Raw genomic sequence first — 17,484 nt, forward strand, 5'->3', positions numbered from 1 at the left:
TCGTAGAAGCTCTAATAACCATCAAAATCTGTTAATGTTCTTTTAATGCTAACGAGACGCAGCTGAGTTTATTGTTTTGTTATTTTTTTTTGCAATTACAAGACAGCATTCCATATTGAGTCCATGAATTATTATTTCAACTAAAAAAGCAACAACAATGGTAGTAACAAATCAAATACAGCCTCATGAAGGAGATATAATAATCCCACCAGAAGTTAAACCGTATAGCAAAAGGAATGTGCATTCAAAAGAAAAGGTAGAACAAAAGAATAACGCGCCAAAAAAATCGTTAATCATACAGTTATCATGGAAAGAACAATGTTGATCCTTTGTGTTTATGCATCAAACGCTTTGATGAGTTCTTCTTAGCAAAACGGGGTACCGTTACATTTTGGGATGATGCGACCAAAATTATGGAAGCAATAGAAAGTAACGACGATCAAATAGATGAATTAGAAATAATTCGCTTAATTGAACAAAATAAAAAGACACCAAAAAATACCATGTACAAAGAAAAGAAAGAGATATCAAAAACTCCTGTTGAAAGACTCCTGTATGAAGATGTTTTTGCAGAAGAAATGGTGAAGAATTGGCAGCATAGTCGCATCAAAGCTTGGAAGGAACGACATAGAAATCTTGAACAGTTTTATTTCAGACTATTAATTCCTGGAAATCTTCAACGTGTAGGTCTGTGGACAGATGAGGAACATAGCCTATTTATGAAAAGATATGACGAATGGATAGCAGGAGGGCTAAATATAGGCACATTATGGGGATTGTTCAGTAAGACCATTCCACACAGGGTAGAAAAAAGAAAGAAAGGGAGAGGGAGAGAGGAAGAAAGAGCATGTTAGTTACAACGAAGTTATGAACCTAATGATTTTTTTGTAGGTAGGATATCAATGTATGACTCATTACCGTAGCTTGCTTTTTGAAGGAAAATTGAAAGATGATAACTTTGAAGTAATTGAAGGAAAGTTGATATGTAAAGTAAAAGGGCGGCAGTATAAAAAAAGACCATTAAGTGATTATGGCAATGAAATGGATTCAGAAGAAGCAAAGAAACTTTCACAAAAAATAGATGAATGGGTTGAACGGCACCACCCGAACTTTGTTCATTCGAGAAGCAAAGCAAAAACTAAACGAACACCTTCTAAACGATCTTCTAAACGCATACCTTCACGTTCACAAAAGAGTATACCACATAAGCGAAATGCAGATAACGATAGGGAATTTGAATTATAAATTACTAATTAAACTATGTATGACAGCGAGTGTATTATCATTCGTTATGCCTTTTATTAATAATCATAATCTTCTTCATGGAGACAGTCATCTTCCATAAAAAAGCTGGGCATAATACGTGTAGCCTCTTCAAGATACCAATCCCCATTACTCAGCTTACAAAGAGTTGCGTGAGCTGTCATTCCCAATATCAAATTATCGATGATCTTCTTCTCAAATACAATGTCATATTTGTCTTGATCATTTTCGTAGTTGGTAAAAGTTACTTTAAAAAAAGACTCTAGGTCTGCATTAGAAGGGATAGGTGGTATATCCGTTAATTTGATAGACACCCAATTCAAAGTATGATTTAGTTTTGTATTTGTGGTATCTTTGATCTGTGATTGAACTATACGCTTGGCTTCTTCTCTTGTCATCCCTACCGTTTCTTCAAAAAAAGAGCTAAACATTTTTTGGGTTTTCATGGTTGCTTCACTCATCCAAGAGGTGTCCATTATTGTTGGAATGTCACCAAAGTATATTGAGCAAGCTTGATTAAATTTACCAGGCATGTCGACAGTAAGCATTTTACATTTAGGCAACTCAATCTTGGCTTGGGCACAAATGGCACGAGCCTTCGCGATATCATCAGCATATTCTGGAGCAACTTTTCTTAATTCAAGATATCTTAAAAAAGCATCGATAAGATTGGGTGCGTCTATGAAGCTTTGCATAGATATAAATCGACTTTCGCGGATAAAGGTATTTCCAAGATAAACTTGGGCTACTTCGCTAAAGCTTACTTCAATGCCTTCCTCAAGTTCGTCGGGAACTGAGTCAATAGCTAATTTGGCTGCTTGAAAGTCTACTTCGGTATCTGAACCTTCACGAGCATCTGCACCTGTTGCTCGGCCCAAGAACATATTTGGACCTGTATTGATTCCGCCAAACTTGAGATAGTTGTCAAAAATTGCTCTTCTTTCTTCTGTAAACTTGTGATTTTTACGATATTTCCAAATGGCGTATTCTACTCTTTGTGACAAAGGGTACCCGCTACAAAGAAAAAAAAATGTATAAATTACATGAAGAGCATTTAAAAAAGTTTAAATCATTTTACGGATCAAATGGATCTTCAAGAATGTCTTCTTGATGCTTTTCAACATAATCATCAGGTAAATCAACTCCTGCTTCAGGCAAATTGGCTGTCTTTCTCTTTCTCTTTTTCTTCTTCTTTTTCTGTTCGCTTGCTACTTTATTCTGCTGAGCAAGGCTAACAGGAGTTGATAATTCTGAAGGCATTTCATCCCCGAGTGCTTCTTCTTCAAGAGAATCGAGTTCCTCATTGTCATCGGCTATTTCTTGAGAATTCAAGTAGTCTTCACTATAAAAGAAAAATAATCAGAATAAAATGCTTAGAAATTATGAGATTTTTTTATACAGTAGCTGTTCTCTCCCTTCTTCTGTTAATCGACTCATTGGGAAAAGCCTCCGTATTAAAAAATAAGAAGAAAAAAAATAGAGAAAAAAAAAAGAAAAAAGAAAAAAAGAACAAAGACGCGATTGATTTTTGTAAAGACACGGAATCTACGTTAAATTGCCAATGAAAATCATTTTTACCATAGTTTTTATCAATTTATTCATTGATCTTGTAAATGAAATTCAAATAGCCTATCATCATATTCACCTGATTTTATAGGTAAAAGATTACTATCATACCAATCGCGTTCAATGAACGTAACGTTTCCTTCATAATCTAATAATACAACTGTGCTTGTTCTTGTTCCGTAGCTTAGCTCTTTGAGTTCTATACTTGGAGGGAAATCAACTTTGGGTATAAATATGCGCTCTTTAAAACCAGCTCTTATAGCTGAAGTGTCCCCAGTATTGCTTATAGGATCTCCTGTTCTATTTTAATAGGATTGGAACTGCTGCATAGTAAAAAATTTGAAGGGCTTACTTTAACATTTCAAATAATGAATCAACCAAATCCTTTTTATCATTCTTTTTTATAATTTCTTTAAACATCTCTTTTCCCTTAATCACCTTTGGCCAAGGGTTGGTTAGTATGGAATTAGAAAGTCCTGAATTAATGCCAAGTGGTTTAGAAAATCCACCAATACTAAAATAACCTTTGTTACCGTATATCTCCTTCGATTTCAATTTTATCAATGGATGATTTTCTCTGTTTGTGATATATTTCATCTCAGTCTCCTTTTTTTTAAAATCAAAGCAAACCAGACTGAACCCACCGTAGCTGTTCTCATGCTCTTTCACATGTTCTAATGTTGTATCCACAGAATCAGGGCTCCAAAGAAAGTCTTTCACTAGGGCCCCTCGAGATACTGTACCCTTGAACTGATTTTCTCTAAAGTTTGTAAGTGCCGCAAATTTGCCTTGACGATTAATACCAAGCCAAGTGCCATTCTTCACATCATCCATTGGATGGTATTCCAAGTCAATACCTCCCAAAATATTCTCGTCTGCTTCCTCCCAAAAACGGGCTCGTGCTGTAGGACGTCGAAGAAATTCGTCTCTATTGCCTGCAAATATACTTTGTTTTATTTATAAGTATATCCTTTCCATTAATTTTATATCCAAACTAACAATCTATACTTGGAATGATTATCTACTGTCCAAAATAAAATACACATGAGGTACAATAAAAGCAATGTCAAAGGGCAATTTTTTTAATAGAACTGTGGGGAAGAAAAAATACCAATGGACGGATTTTTAATTCTCAAAAAGAGAACTTTATTTTCCCAAAAGGCGGCTTTCCAAAACTCAATGGGCGGATTTTTTATTTCTCAGTAAACGGGGAGAGGGTTTAGTCAATGGTTGGAGAGCAGTTATCAAGTTTGATTACCCTTTAAGCACTTTTCAAATATTCCACTGAGTAGTGTGCAAATGTTTTGAGATTCTCATGGGGAACGGCATCACGGGCCTCAGCTATTCTGGTAGCTAAATTCCCCTTGTCCTGAAGCTGGCTGCGTTTAGTATTATTTTCAGCTGACATAGACCAAAATCGCTCAATAAGATTAAGCTCAGGAGAGCAAGGCAGGAGATAAACGCATTTATATCATCTTTTTATCGTCACAGCGTCTATAGCATTGGCAGTATGAACGGGTACATTATCCATTAGTATATAGCGACAGTGCTTTTAGGACCATTCTTTTATCACTTAGGCGATATTTCCATTTTTGCGGTTAGCAAAATCAATTCTTATTCCTTTTAGCAAGTGCTCCTGTAGATTTCTAAGCTCCATTGATACGACATATCTCACCAAAATTGCATCAAAGCTGTATGTGATGTTGCTCTAGTACTGAAAATAGTCATAATAGCTCTGGTGTACCCTTCGTAGATTATCCTCCTGAAGTATTGATTCACTATTCTGTTTTTTGCGAGCGTACTATTTTTGTTCATTGGTGATAAAAGCTACATTGGTCGAAATGGTTTCAAGTCCTGTTGTAATAGCGGCTGGAAGCTCTTGGATAGATGATCCAAGGAAAGGAAAGAAAGATGTACCATCCACGGAGCCAAAGAATCTACTTGCTGCAAGCAATTCGATATATCCAAACTTGTAAATCAATTCAAAGTAATCTTTTCCAAAATTTTTCTTTCTTTTGATAAAAGCCACAGCTTTTTGTTAGTGCCCCACCTTTGACAAGATGGTACAATCATCGATCTGAAGCTTGTTGTGAATGAAATAGGAAAGCTAGTCATAAAAAACCAATAATCTTTCAATATAGCAACCGATTCGACAAGCATAAGTTCGTGTTTATGAACGATTCCTGAGGCTTCCACTACATCCAGGTCTGTCTTCTTCATTAGCAAATCATTGCCAAAATTATTTTTTCCAAATGTGATATTCTTTGGCATAAAAGAATCTGTTGATAGGAGAAGCAACCATGTGGCTAAGGTTATCCTTCATGGCTGCGATTTTTTTATTGGAAAGATAATAGACACGCTTTAAGGGGCTTTTTGAAAGTTCAGCTTGTATTCGAATTGCTTCTGGAGTAATGATTTTGGCGACATCAATTGGCTGCTCATCTCCACTGGTATTTATAGTGGTGTGATCTATTTCATCTTCTTCCACTGTGTACTTGAATATCCTTTCAAATCTTTTAGGTGTAATAAACGTGATCTTCTTGTTCGTATTGGTGGATTGAAGTAGAAATAATACAAAATTGAAAGTACACTTTTGGCAATTGTCAAGTATTATGGTGCGTAAATTGGTTTTATAATTGTTTTGAATTTATGGATAGAAATGTTATTAAGAATTAAATGGCATCCTTTCAGATTATTAAGACTAAAATATCCATTACACTATTCAAGAAACCATAAACTCCTTCAATTTTATTCCAGTTTAACAACGCTAAGAGAACAAATAGTACCAAGTATTGAAACAGAGGGACCTCCAGTTGTTGTGATTACTGATTTAGACAACTTTTTCTTCTTGAATCTTCGTTGACTCCTTATTTTATGAAGATTAAATCTTGACTCGTCGATAAATATGCAGTTTTGCATAAAACTGAAATTATAAAAAATCAGCTTGTTTTTGAAAAAATAAAGGGAAAATGTATGATAGACACTAAAATTGTACATTATAGTAGTAATTGAAGCAAGCAAGAGGTTATATAAATGAAGTGCCTATAAGTGGAGACACTTATGATGAGCTAATAAAATAGTGTAATGCAGTTATTTTTAATAAACGCTTTTTTATATGTATCGTTAAATAAGGATTGGTTTGCTTTTTGTAGTTTGATGATTCTAAGTTGCAACTACGTGATAAATTCAAAATGGTTTTTAAATATGATTGAACGAGTGTGAATAACGTGGTTTATCCACATCCCCCTTAATCAATACATTGAATGCTTAAAACAAGAATTCTTCTGGTAATTCATTGAACCATTTGAACTAAAGGTCTAAGAAAAATGTATGCATTTAATATACTATTCTGCTCGGAGAGTCAAAAAAAAATTGAAACATGTACATCTTATTTCTTATGCATTTTCTTTAGTGATTGCTTGAAAAATATGTCGACATCTCAATCGCTCCAGTCTTTAACATTAGGTTTTGTTAAAGTAAGAAAAAGAAAAGAAGAGAAAACGAAGCATTGTGGTTGATCATTTGCATAGATTCAAATACTTGACTGTTTATTAAATGTCAAAGTTAAGCAATCTTACATCATTCTTACCTTGGGAGGTATATAGGAAACAAAGGAAAATGAGCAATATATAATAAAAAAATGATATACAAATAGATCAGCAGCATCAGTCGTCCTTGGAAGATTGCAAGAAAGGAAAAGTGTTTCAGTTCAATGTAACATTTCACGCTCAACTCTTTGGGACGATACAGATAGATCTTTTTGATAATTCAGGTTTATTTTATTCAACAGACAAGCACTTGGGTAGAACAGAAATGAGATTAGGCTTATTGAAGCACATGCCGCCTTCTTTTACAAGTTATTATGAGATATGGGATAAAACGCTGTCGTCAGGAGCAAGTTCAAGCGTGGGTCGTGAAAGGACAAGGGTAAATAACATTGGCGCATTTCACCTACAGATAGAGCATCAGTTCATTCAACCCTCCACTGATGATACTGTTCTCACTATGAATACAGTGCCTGTTACAGTCACTAATTTAATAAAAGAAGAACTATCGGTTGCAGAGACTAAACGTCATTTGAAATTTAGTCGTGAACGTAAAGAAAAACAGCGAAAACAAGTGAAAAATGAAGATTTAAAAGAGCGTGTACTTGATCAATATAGTGAATCAGAGGAAGAGGATATAATGCAACCATTGGCTTGTAAAAAAAATGAGATAGCAGAAACAGATGAAGAAGATGAAGAATTCGGCGAGATGGTATCGGCCCCATCAAACAATGAAGTGAACGATGATAATGAATATATTGATGATAGTATGGGGAAATCAGAAAGCAAAGGAAAGGATCAAGTAATTAAAATGATTGGAAAACTTATGGCAGCTTTTGTAAATAGAACCGAATATATAAACTTTCAACAAAAACAACTTATTTTTTTTATAAAAAAGGGGCAAGGTTTTGAATTGACATACATGCAAGTAGTATCTGGTCTTTCAGTATTAGAAAAATATTTTGATAACTTACCACGCGAAAGAAGCTGGAATCTAGTACGAGACTTGTCCGAAATAGAAATGGCATCAAGATTTTGGAAATTTTCAGTTGCTTCTTATGGCTGGAAGGGCCTTAATTTTATAGGAAAAGGAAACGGTATATTGTCTGATGCCATCAGAGAACATTCAGATGCAAAATCAATTATAGAATATTTAATGATACCAAAAGAAGACTTACTTGCATATGAATTCAGATCCGCTGAAGCATTTCGTCCAAGTTATTTTATTGCAAGAGATAGATTTACGAATTCTATTGTTCTCTCTATTCGTGGAACTATGGTAAATACCAAAAATTAACTGTATTGATTTAGTCTAATCAAGGATATATAGAGTTTAATGGATACCCTTACTGATTTAGTTTGTGAATATGAGCCATGGAAAGGTGGGTTTGTTCATAGTGGGATGAAAGTATGTGAATTTTTATATATTTGAATTGAAGCCTTACATATAAATATATATAGCACTCTGCTGTCTGGTTCTTTCAATATGTTGTACCACAATTAAAGGCATTCATGAATGAGCATGAAACATCTAGTCTAATTGTGGTTGGACATAGTTTAGGTGCCGCAACTGCTGCAATTTTAACGGACATGTTAATAGATCATTTAAAAGAATTTCAAGAGAAAATAGAAGGGTTCAACTTGAAATGTTTTGGTTACGCGCCTGCATGTGGTCTGAGTCTTGAACTAGCAGAAAAACACAAAGTTAATATTCATCCAATATCCCCTTTAGAACTTTTCACACTCTTTGATAATTTCTGATGAAAAATGTGCTGATTTTTTTTAGGACGTGATTCAATCATTTGTATTTGCTGATGATATTGCTAGTAAAATGAGTTATGGATCAATGATGGATGTGAAGGAATTGATCATAGCCAGTGTAGAAGCTGCTCGAAATACAGTAAGTGCAACTGAGATTCTCTTGGGTAGTAAAGTACAAGGTGAATCATGGCAACGTATTTTCGAGCGAATTGGAGAAGTCCGCAAAAGATTGTCAAATGGAAAAGACAATCCCAAAGTAAGCATAAGAAACCATATACAAAAGTGAAATATATTAAAGTGAGTATATGTTTTCATAGTTATACGTGGCTGGACAAATATATCAATTCTGGGCTGTAAGCAACTTAAATGAAAATAGTTTCTTTTGCTAAGAATGCAATACATAGGATCCTATATCAAGCAATAAAAATCGTATTGTTGTTGAGAAAACAAGCGCAGAACTTGTATCCAACGAAGTAGTGGTTAAAAAATCCATTCTTGCTGACCATTTACCTACGAATTTTGATTTAGCTTTTTATAAAGCACGCGAAGCCATTATGCTTGGAGGATTTAAATAAAAAATTAGACATTTTATAATTTTATTATGAAAATACATACTCGCTATTATCAATTGGGCTGATCCTGTAAAGTTGCAGTTTCAACCCTTTTATCAAACCACCCTAGATTATTAATGCATGATGCTTGATGTTAATATCAATTTCATACTGAACTCATTTGTCAGTTTGTGAACGTGAAGTTTTTGTAGATTTTAATACTACACTGGGGGGAAAAATGTAGGTCAATAAATATATTGATATTCTATCCTAAAGCATAACTATCAAAAGAGTAAAAGCCCTTGGCAAATAACCAATATCACAACACGCATATTTAAACTATGCGTGACTTGTAGTTCACTAGCGCATTTAAACTTTCACGGACAATGTTTTTATAAATAGCTTTTTTTTCTCCTTTTACTTATTCTTTTATTAAATGAGTGTACCTGTAGAAGGTAGATTACAAAAAGCATAATTTGCATATAAAATCAACCAAACTAAGACATTGTTATCATCTTCAAATAGAAATCCCTACTTTAGAAAGTCTTATTACTATCCGACACAAACTTTCTGCTCTTAAAAAAGACAGAGATAGTTTTCCTGATTCGCAGCATATTATTGAGCTCTATAAAGAGACAGAAAAGGAGGTTGAAAAACTGAATGAGATACGTACAGGGCATATTTGGAGTTCTTCTTCACGAAACAGATTAAATGATGTATTGGATGATATCATGGCATTACTCTCATTATTCTTTATGAGCATTGGACGCAATAGAGAAAGTACAGCAAAAGAAAAAGCTTTAATTTCAATTGGAAAAAACTGACATATAAATATTTAGGTCCTGCTGTTTACGTTCATTTAGCAACAGTAGAAGTAAAGATTTATTATTAATCTAATAGAAGAAAAAGCTAAGTGTTTTTATAGCGCTATTTGGAACAGCTAGCACATATGGGAGTGTATACAGATACAATATTATTAGAGAATCAAGCCAGACTGAATGATATAAAAGAAATACTTTATTCAGATAAAAGTGGCTCCTGCTTTGTTGATTTATTAAAGCACAAGTTAAATTTATGCAGTAAGGAATATGCATTTGTCATTAGAATACAAAAAAGGAAGCTAATATCACAAAGATCAATCACTCGAAAATCTCTCACAAACTATCCAAGAAGTTTCACCTTCTCTGTAAGTATAGTATTTATAGAAAAGACGGAATCAATGTACAGAAGCACTAATATATGCAAATGTAAAAAGTAAACCACTACAGGAATCGTTGGTTAATCTCAGAAGTCAACTTGCACAATTAGCTCAGAGACCAGGCAGATATACAGTTGAGGACGTGAATATTATACAAGCAAAAGTAAAAGAAAAAAAAAGTTTCAAATGGACATTTCCGACCTAATTCATAAACAATAGCTTAGGGATTTAGACAATTCAAAGCACGAATTGTTTCAACCAGACATCAAAGGAAAGGCCCTTATCGAAGGTCTTTTGGACCAGTTACATGAGGAAACACAGGATTTGAAGGCATCAATTAATAGTGTATCTGAACCACTCGTACCTATTGTTGAACGTCTGAAACAGATAAAGTGTCAACTTGAACGCTTAGCATTAACACATAAATGGACGCTTAGAGAGACAGATTTGTATACATATCACGTAAGAAGGGCCTGTAGAAAATAGAAAAAAAAATTTACCTTTTATTTAGTTACAACTTGAAGAAATTGAAAAATTAAGACAAAACGGTAGTTTCAAAGAACCAGGAACGGAAAATATACCAGAAGGTCAAGCAGTTGTTAACTTTTTATTAAGAGGATGCTATCGTATAATGGCGAAAATGCTGAGCGAAAACGTACCTGTTGCAGAAGCGCTTATGCCTGTTCATAATCAATTGAGTACAGTTCGAAGATGTCTTATAGAAGTAACGAAATGGGGAAAACCAGATTCAATTCGAGATCTTTATCCGTAAGTAAAGAAAAAATACTATTAAAACATAACAAGTTTATAACAGTTGAAAAAGATACCAAATGAAATTGGGTTGTTTTGACAATATGGGGGTAAATGGGACATTTTGCGATGAAGATGGGAATATTTCTGAGGGTCAAGGGATTTGCCTTGCCTTTTTGAATGAATGTTTTGACCTGCTACCTGAATTAATGACTTTTGCAGACTCAAAAAAGTTTTTTTTTTTTTTTTTTTTTTTTTTTTTTTTTTTTTTTTTTTTTTTTTTTTTTTTTTTTGCTAAACTTAATCTTTTGACTGATCGACCATTACATGGGCATTTTGTTTCGACATTTATTCCAACACTTGTAAGAATGCGAAACGAAACCTTTGAAGTGACTTTTCTCCACACTTTTGCAGGCTTCCGTAATTCTTTCTGATAAAGTGTTTTCCTGCAAAAACCTATGATGCTTAATTTTACTCTTTTCCATGGCCCAGAATTATTCTATTGGGTTAAGCCCAGGTGAATGGGTGCATTGTCCATAACTATGTAGTGTCCTTTCATATGAGGATGTTTGTCCATTTCATCGAGAGTTATTTTTAAGAAACTGAGGTAGTAGCCTGTTATAGTTCCTGAACTAACATATCGCTCAGCTTTTCTTTTCTTAGCAGGTCTTGGTTTTTTTTTACACTGATTGTAATCAAACCTGCGGCAGAGATAGCGCCCAGTATAGACGTTGTGTTTGCTCTCGTAGTAGATCTGGTAACAATAGCACGGATACCTTTTTTAGATCAAGCTCTTGACCGTTTCATATTTATATCAAAAGCAGACTCGTTAAGAAACACAGTTCGTCAAGAATTTCATGCCTGTATTTTCCCATATCCAAACCCAATTGTACCGCTCCTCAATCTTTGCTTGACTGTTTCTTTCAATAGAATGGAAATCTGCTTTTTTAACGAAAGATTGCATTCATTTCTCATAAAGTTATAAACGGTACTGCATGAAAGTTTAAGATCATTGAATTGTTCCAATAAATGATCAGTCACTTCAACAACAGAAGCAGAGGGATTAGCATCAATGAAATTAACAACAGACTTTTTATGCTCTTTAGTAAGAATATACTTACGACCTTCTCTGCTACAGTTGTCAAAGATGTTGTCAGAACAGATGTTACACCGTTTAACCCATCTCTGCATGGTTCGGATGTGAATGCCCAACTGCTTCGCTGCGGCTGATGCTCTCATACACTTTACAATTTTCAGATCGAAAAACCTATCCTTATCCTGGACGGTATACCGAACATAATCCCGTTTTATGCTTGCCTCCTTCATTCAAATGTCTTCATCTTTTAGCTTTTCTATTCGCGTTGGACAAGCTGAAGATTCACTGTAAGCTAAATTTTCCAAGTATTCAATGTGAGTGGCAATTGTCGCAACAACAAACTCATTCTGATCAACGATGTACTCCATAGGCTCAGTATTGTGGACCAAATCACCAAAATCATTCCTCAGTCTCAACATCAGGCTGCCATGGATAGCCATCTTAATGGTGCCCCTGAAGGACATAACTTTCGTCAGAATTTTTAGATAGTCTGGAATCACCAATACAAGCATGCATCCCAGTGATCAGCAGCACGGCACCACAGTGTTCAACATTGATGGAGCTCTAACTTAGTAGGAGTTTTCTTGGATTTTTTAAATGGCTTATTTTTGTTTTTTGCGCATTCAGCAGCAATTTGGCTACTGGCGCGACAGTTCCAACAAACACGGGATGAACATTTTTTGGACAATCAGAGACGGCATGTCCCTCAGCATGACAGTAGCGACAATAGGTGGGCATGCCATTCCACACAGCATAAAAGCCTTCATCTTCTGACTGGTACCAAGGAAGATGATAAGAAAGGGAATCTGTCATCATTTTTTGTGGCACTCAGTATAGCATAACCCGTACCCATATAGGTGCCGATGTGGGATTCCCGTAGGATCCCAAATCAAGAACGGAGCCATAAGATTCCAAACTCATTTTCAATTGTTCCTTAAGAATTTCCTCTTTAAGAAAAGGAAGGTTCGATAGTCAAAGTCGAACTAAAGGGACAGCTGGATCTAAGGCCCAACAAGGCAAAAGTCTAACTGCATCATTTTCAAAAGTAAAGCCGTCTTTAAGAATGTGATCAAGGACAGGATCAGAGGAATCAAAGTCGATTTCAACAATCTTTCGACTGCCTTTTTTAGTAGTTGCGACTGCGATTCGTGATGGAAATTGTTTCGTAATTAAGGTCATAAGCTGCACGGGTAATTCAGATCTATCGGTCACGTCCAGGAGGACACTACCCGGAGAACTTCCTGCTCTCCACACTTCAGAGTGAATAACTTTGTCTTGTTGACTGTTGTGAATATCGTATTCGAAAGTAGCATTCATAAGTGATGTTCGCTTCCTGGTCACTACTTGGGACCAGAACATATTTTTCAATTTGGCAGAAAGTTCTGGTGTCTGTGGTCGCTGCGTGGCTGCGTTGATTGACTGGTTAGATATTTTGTAGGAAAGAACCATAAGCTTGTTGGAAGCACTGTATCTGATATATCTTAAAAATATTTATAATTCCGCTCGTAAATTAGTAGTAAAAGCACTAATTTAAAAATTCGGACCGGTATAGTACGGCTGTCCCAGAAGTACGGATCGGAACTTATTTGTACCGGAATAGTTGCTTTGCACTCTTTAATAACAATGCTTCGTCGAAGAATATGAACCTTCTTCTGAAATTATCTCGCAATCATGGGTAAGTAAGGAGCGTAGTACTTCAAAAAAATAAGCTATGATGTATTGGATTAGACATAAGCGAAAATGATCAGATTAGAATGGATGAATTACTTCATTAAAAAAAAAAACATTTTCAACATCTCACCTAAAAGCAACATTTTTGTCAAAATGTAGAGTTACTCACCATTGGAATCGCTTGTGTCTAATTCAAGACTAGGCTTTTTTTTGAAGAAAAAAGAGAAAGCTATTAGAATATAGCTTATTAAACATTTTTCTTTAGGTAAGGGACAACCTAGAGGTTTGAACGCTGCTCGTAAGCTCCGTATTCACCGTCGTGATCAACGTTGGGCCGATAAACAATACAAGAAGAGAGCTCTTGGAACTGCTTTCCGCTCTTCCCCCTTTGGTGGTTCTTCTCACGCCAAGGGTATCGTCCTTGAAAAGATTGGTGTTGAAGCCAAGCAACCTAACTCTGCCATTCGTAAGTGTGTCCGTGTTCAATTAATCAAGAACGGTAAGAAAGTTACTGCTTTCGTTCCCAATGATGGTTGTTTGAACTACGTTGATGAAAACGATGAAGTTTTGATTGCCGGTTTCGGTCGTAAGGGCCGTGCTATTGGTGATATTCCTGGTGTCCGTTTCAAGATTGTCAAGGTCGCTGGTGTCTCTCTCCTTGCTTTATACAAGGAAAAGAAGGAAAAGCCCAGATCATAAACATATTGCTATTATCCTTGCATCGTTCCTTTCCCGTTGAACTTGTTTTTTATGTATAAAAAATGGTAAATAATGCAAGTTTATTTTGTTTCTTTTCTGCTATTTTTTTTAAAGCATATATATGCATGCAGTTCTTTGGTAAATGGAAAATATTTAGTAAAAACTAAACATGTTGAGACAGTATCAAAGTGTTACAAAAGTATAGTGACAACGAAAAATTGTTCTTTTTGGCTCTGCTCAAAATGCATTCATAAAGATGAATTTAAGAAGTTGCAAAACCTTTGCAATATACTAATATCTTTACAGAGCATGTATAATAGGATTACTACATCTGCTAAAAGTAGTATTTACAGAATTTTGACTTAAAGGGCAATTGAAAAATTAAAAAAGAATTCTTTTGAATGTGTACTTACAGAATAAAAGAAAAAAGAAAGAATAATTCAAATGTCAGATCACTTTGTATTCTCCCCATTCTGAAATTAAGTTTTGCTGAACAGTCGTCCGACACTTGAAATTCAAAAAAAAAAAAAAAAAAAAAAAAATACTGAATGAAAGATACATCGATAAACGATAGAAGGCAATAAATCTTTACTTCGATCGATGATGAAGTTCATTTCCACCATCAAATAATTGAAGCTTTTCTGGTCATTCAATGCCTTCATCACAATCTATCACATGGATTTCATTTGTGTGAGGAATGTTATCAACGAGAAGTTTTTTTACATTTGTATATTCCCTATATTTTACAAGTTAACTAATTGTTTTGCTTCAATCTTATTTTTATTTTTTTACTTGCCGTAAAAATGATACTAAATTATCTATACCGGTCGTAAGACCTGCGGCATCAAGTGTGACCAAACAAACTTTTTGAATGGTGGATAAGACCTTCAATAAATCTAAAACTGATGTCAGTAAGAAACATCAACCACTAACGAATGGTGTTACCTTGCATATCCCCATCTACGCTTTCCAGCTCATTTATGACATTACTTGAGTTCTTCAGATCTCGATTGGCAATGGGATCAGATGATTTACAACATGCAGATACAAAAACTTTGTCCACCAAAGATCTCTCTTTCAACTTCTCTACCTGTTGTTCTAATAAACGTTGACAATCGTTGCTGTTTTCATCTCTTTGCTTCGATTTCCTACAGTAACCAATCATTGTATAGCCTTGATCTTTCAGCTGTTGAATATATTCTTGATATTTAGGAAGATAGTCAACGATATCTTTTAAAATTTCAACTAACACATTATATTAGTAATGGCAGACTAAAGGATTATGCATTTACTTACTGATATGTTTATCCTTCATAGCATAAAAAGAGCGAACAGACAATCTTTCATCCAAATCATTCTTTCTTCGTTTGATTGCTGTGCAAAGAACTTAATGTTTCTTGTTGAGCACCATTTGTTAAATGATTTAGGGCTCTTATCAGCAAACAAATCCGAATAGCTCCATACTTTTGAAAGGATGCTGTTGGTAGTAACGGATTTTTCTTCATACATTTTTGAATTTGGATTGTATGAGAGATAAACCAAGTTTAAAAATACGACCAATTGTATTATTGTTTCTTTGGCAATAAACGTTAGTTATTACAGTAGCCGCTCTATTTAAGGATGTCTGATTTAAGGGTATTTTCTATTTATAGGTGTATTTCTAAAGAACGGCATAGGTCCCCAGCATAAATACCACTATACCACCATTCTATTTAAGGGTGCAATGCAAATATTTTTACCACTAAATAGAAAAAAAATTTATAAGTGATAGTTTTTTGGTGCACTCTAACAATATTTTTTTTACTTTGTAAAATAGGATCAAACTGTTTGCTCTTTTGAATTATTTAATTCAGCCAACCTCATCCGAATTCGGCGATGTAATTTACGATCAAGATCGTCCAAAGGAACTTTGTACATGAGAATAGTTTCATAGGCTTCTCTCAAACGTTTTTTACACTCTACTATATCGACACGCTGCTCATCTTGCTCTGTATTATCATTTTCTTCTGTTTATATACTTCACTCGAGCAATATGTCTTACACATCGAAGGATTGTGTTTCGATTGACTGGCAGATTGTTATTGTTCATGTCTGCAATAAACTTTACTACTTCACCATCAAGTTGAGGATAGCGTGTTCTTTTTAGACTTTTGCCATTTTTGACAACATTAATATTACTATATAACGTTTCAGCATTTCTGAGAATATTTGATATAGTCTGTTGGGCAAGTGGTTGATCTAAATTGAATTTCTTTATAGCCCATTCACCTAATTCTGTTTGATTAAGCAGGCCAGTAGCATTTTGATCCAAAAGCTCAATTTTTTGAGAAAGAAAGGCATACACGTTTATTATTAGACATTTTTTTATAAACAAAGAAAATAAATTTTATTATGTCATATATTTATTCTCATCAAAATTATTTTGAGACTACGACTCGTATATTATCCTTCCAGCAACTTTGATCAAGTCTTAAGCAAGTTTTGATTTGCTAATGTCCTTACACAATTACCAAATCTATACCAACCGACAGTGGCCTATGTGGAACATGTTATACAAACATGTCTATAATGTAGCTACAATACATATTAAGAGATTTCAATTTTTTAACAGCTACGAATTTTGATTTAAGGATATGGTCTATTTAAGGGTGGATACTCCAAAAATTTTGGCCACCCTTAAATAGAGCGGCTACTGTACTTTAATTAATTATAGCTGTTGATCTAGTATGAAAAAATTTTAATATGAAGATCTGTTCCTGGTTATGCAAGTGGAATGTTTTATGATTATTTCTTACGTAGATCTATTTTTCATTTATGCCTCATTGCATCAGGATTTATATTAAAAAACTTGCATTGAGTTAAAGGAGTGGAATTAGTATGACTGAATAATAGAGAAAAGACTATAATAAATCTTTGTAAAGTATTCATTACTCTGATTTCTTATAAATTGAATATGACTCATGTTTAAAGTATGTTGGGATACGACACCAGTGTTGAAGCTAGGTGGAAGTTGGTATGGAAACCAAAATTGAATGAAAATAGATTGACATAATTGCTACATGAGGTTCTCTTGGTTGAAACACCTGTATCATTTTGACTTGGTTGTAGAGTAGCTAACCAAAAACAGTACTTTTTTTTTTTTTTTTTTTTTTTTTTTTTTTTTTTTGGAAAACTTCATAACCTTTCTTTGTTAAGACACTTACCAAAACATTTAGCAGAATGAGAAACAAGGTCATTGAAGTCACTTAAGCATAAACTATCACAGGCTTCGCTTATTCCAGTCATTAACGTCTCTTTTTCCAAGAACTTATTTCGCATAACTTTACTCTTAACAACTGACTAAAACTGCTCAATCGGATTCAGCTCAGAAGATTACGGAGGAAA

At 34.4% G+C, this 17,484-nt stretch overlaps 9 protein-coding genes across 9 annotated transcripts; 5 read left to right on the forward strand and 4 right to left on the reverse strand.

Moving 5' to 3' along the window:
* Positions 1 to 413: 413 nt before the first annotated feature.
* Positions 414 to 1,245, forward strand: RO3G_04312 (uncharacterized protein; the record flags this gene model as incomplete). Its single annotated transcript, XM_067658902.1, has 3 exons — positions 414 to 687; positions 785 to 803; positions 924 to 1,245. The coding sequence occupies 3 exons, from the start codon at positions 414 to 416 to the stop codon at positions 1,243 to 1,245; spliced, it is 615 nt and encodes a 204-aa protein (XP_067515003.1).
* Positions 1,246 to 1,301: 56 nt separating this feature from the next.
* RO3G_04313 (uncharacterized protein) lies at positions 1,302 to 2,700 on the reverse strand (the record flags this gene model as incomplete). Its single annotated transcript, XM_067658903.1, has 3 exons — positions 1,302 to 2,277; positions 2,342 to 2,605; positions 2,663 to 2,700. The coding sequence occupies 3 exons, from the start codon at positions 2,698 to 2,700 to the stop codon at positions 1,302 to 1,304; spliced, it is 1,278 nt and encodes a 425-aa protein (XP_067515004.1).
* A 3,557-nt stretch (positions 2,701 to 6,257) lies between these two features.
* Positions 6,258 to 8,710, forward strand: RO3G_04314 (uncharacterized protein; the record flags this gene model as incomplete). The annotated part of the gene is made up of 10 exons (XM_067658904.1): positions 6,258 to 6,305; positions 6,360 to 6,426; positions 6,485 to 6,756; positions 6,787 to 7,176; positions 7,273 to 7,653; positions 7,705 to 7,782; positions 7,836 to 8,078; positions 8,161 to 8,391; positions 8,453 to 8,488; positions 8,540 to 8,710. The coding sequence occupies 10 exons, from the start codon at positions 6,258 to 6,260 to the stop codon at positions 8,708 to 8,710; spliced, it is 1,917 nt and encodes a 638-aa protein (XP_067515005.1).
* A 1,215-nt stretch (positions 8,711 to 9,925) lies between these two features.
* RO3G_04315 (uncharacterized protein) lies at positions 9,926 to 10,656 on the forward strand (the record flags this gene model as incomplete). Its single annotated transcript, XM_067658905.1, has 3 exons — positions 9,926 to 9,933; positions 10,109 to 10,346; positions 10,396 to 10,656. 3 exons carry the CDS (start codon positions 9,926 to 9,928, stop codon positions 10,654 to 10,656), a joined length of 507 nt encoding a protein of 168 aa, XP_067515006.1.
* A 1,308-nt stretch (positions 10,657 to 11,964) lies between these two features.
* RO3G_04316 (uncharacterized protein) lies at positions 11,965 to 12,215 on the forward strand (the record flags this gene model as incomplete). Its single annotated transcript, XM_067658906.1, has 2 exons — positions 11,965 to 12,017; positions 12,101 to 12,215. 2 exons carry the CDS (start codon positions 11,965 to 11,967, stop codon positions 12,213 to 12,215), a joined length of 168 nt encoding a protein of 55 aa, XP_067515007.1.
* A 487-nt stretch (positions 12,216 to 12,702) lies between these two features.
* RO3G_04317 (uncharacterized protein) lies at positions 12,703 to 13,089 on the reverse strand (the record flags this gene model as incomplete). The annotated part of the gene is made up of 1 exon (XM_067658907.1): positions 12,703 to 13,089. One exon carries the CDS (start codon positions 13,087 to 13,089, stop codon positions 12,703 to 12,705), a length of 387 nt encoding a protein of 128 aa, XP_067515008.1.
* A 312-nt stretch (positions 13,090 to 13,401) lies between these two features.
* Positions 13,402 to 14,100, forward strand: RO3G_04318 (40S ribosomal protein S23; the record flags this gene model as incomplete). The annotated part of the gene is made up of 2 exons (XM_067658908.1): positions 13,402 to 13,405; positions 13,667 to 14,100. The coding sequence occupies 2 exons, from the start codon at positions 13,402 to 13,404 to the stop codon at positions 14,098 to 14,100; spliced, it is 438 nt and encodes a 145-aa protein (XP_067515009.1).
* Positions 14,101 to 15,028: 928 nt separating this feature from the next.
* On the reverse strand, positions 15,029 to 15,415 carry RO3G_04319 (uncharacterized protein; the record flags this gene model as incomplete). Its single annotated transcript, XM_067658909.1, has 2 exons — positions 15,029 to 15,345; positions 15,397 to 15,415. 2 exons carry the CDS (start codon positions 15,413 to 15,415, stop codon positions 15,029 to 15,031), a joined length of 336 nt encoding a protein of 111 aa, XP_067515010.1.
* A 1,649-nt stretch (positions 15,416 to 17,064) lies between these two features.
* Positions 17,065 to 17,418, reverse strand: RO3G_04320 (uncharacterized protein; the record flags this gene model as incomplete). The annotated part of the gene is made up of 2 exons (XM_067658910.1): positions 17,065 to 17,213; positions 17,304 to 17,418. The coding sequence occupies 2 exons, from the start codon at positions 17,416 to 17,418 to the stop codon at positions 17,065 to 17,067; spliced, it is 264 nt and encodes an 87-aa protein (XP_067515011.1).
* Positions 17,419 to 17,484: the final 66 nt, after the last annotated feature.

Source organism: Rhizopus delemar, genomic scaffold, assembly GCF_000149305.1.
Source record: "Rhizopus delemar RA 99-880 supercont3.3 genomic scaffold, whole genome shotgun sequence".
Classification (NCBI taxonomy): domain Eukaryota; kingdom Fungi; phylum Mucoromycota; class Mucoromycetes; order Mucorales; family Rhizopodaceae; genus Rhizopus; species Rhizopus delemar.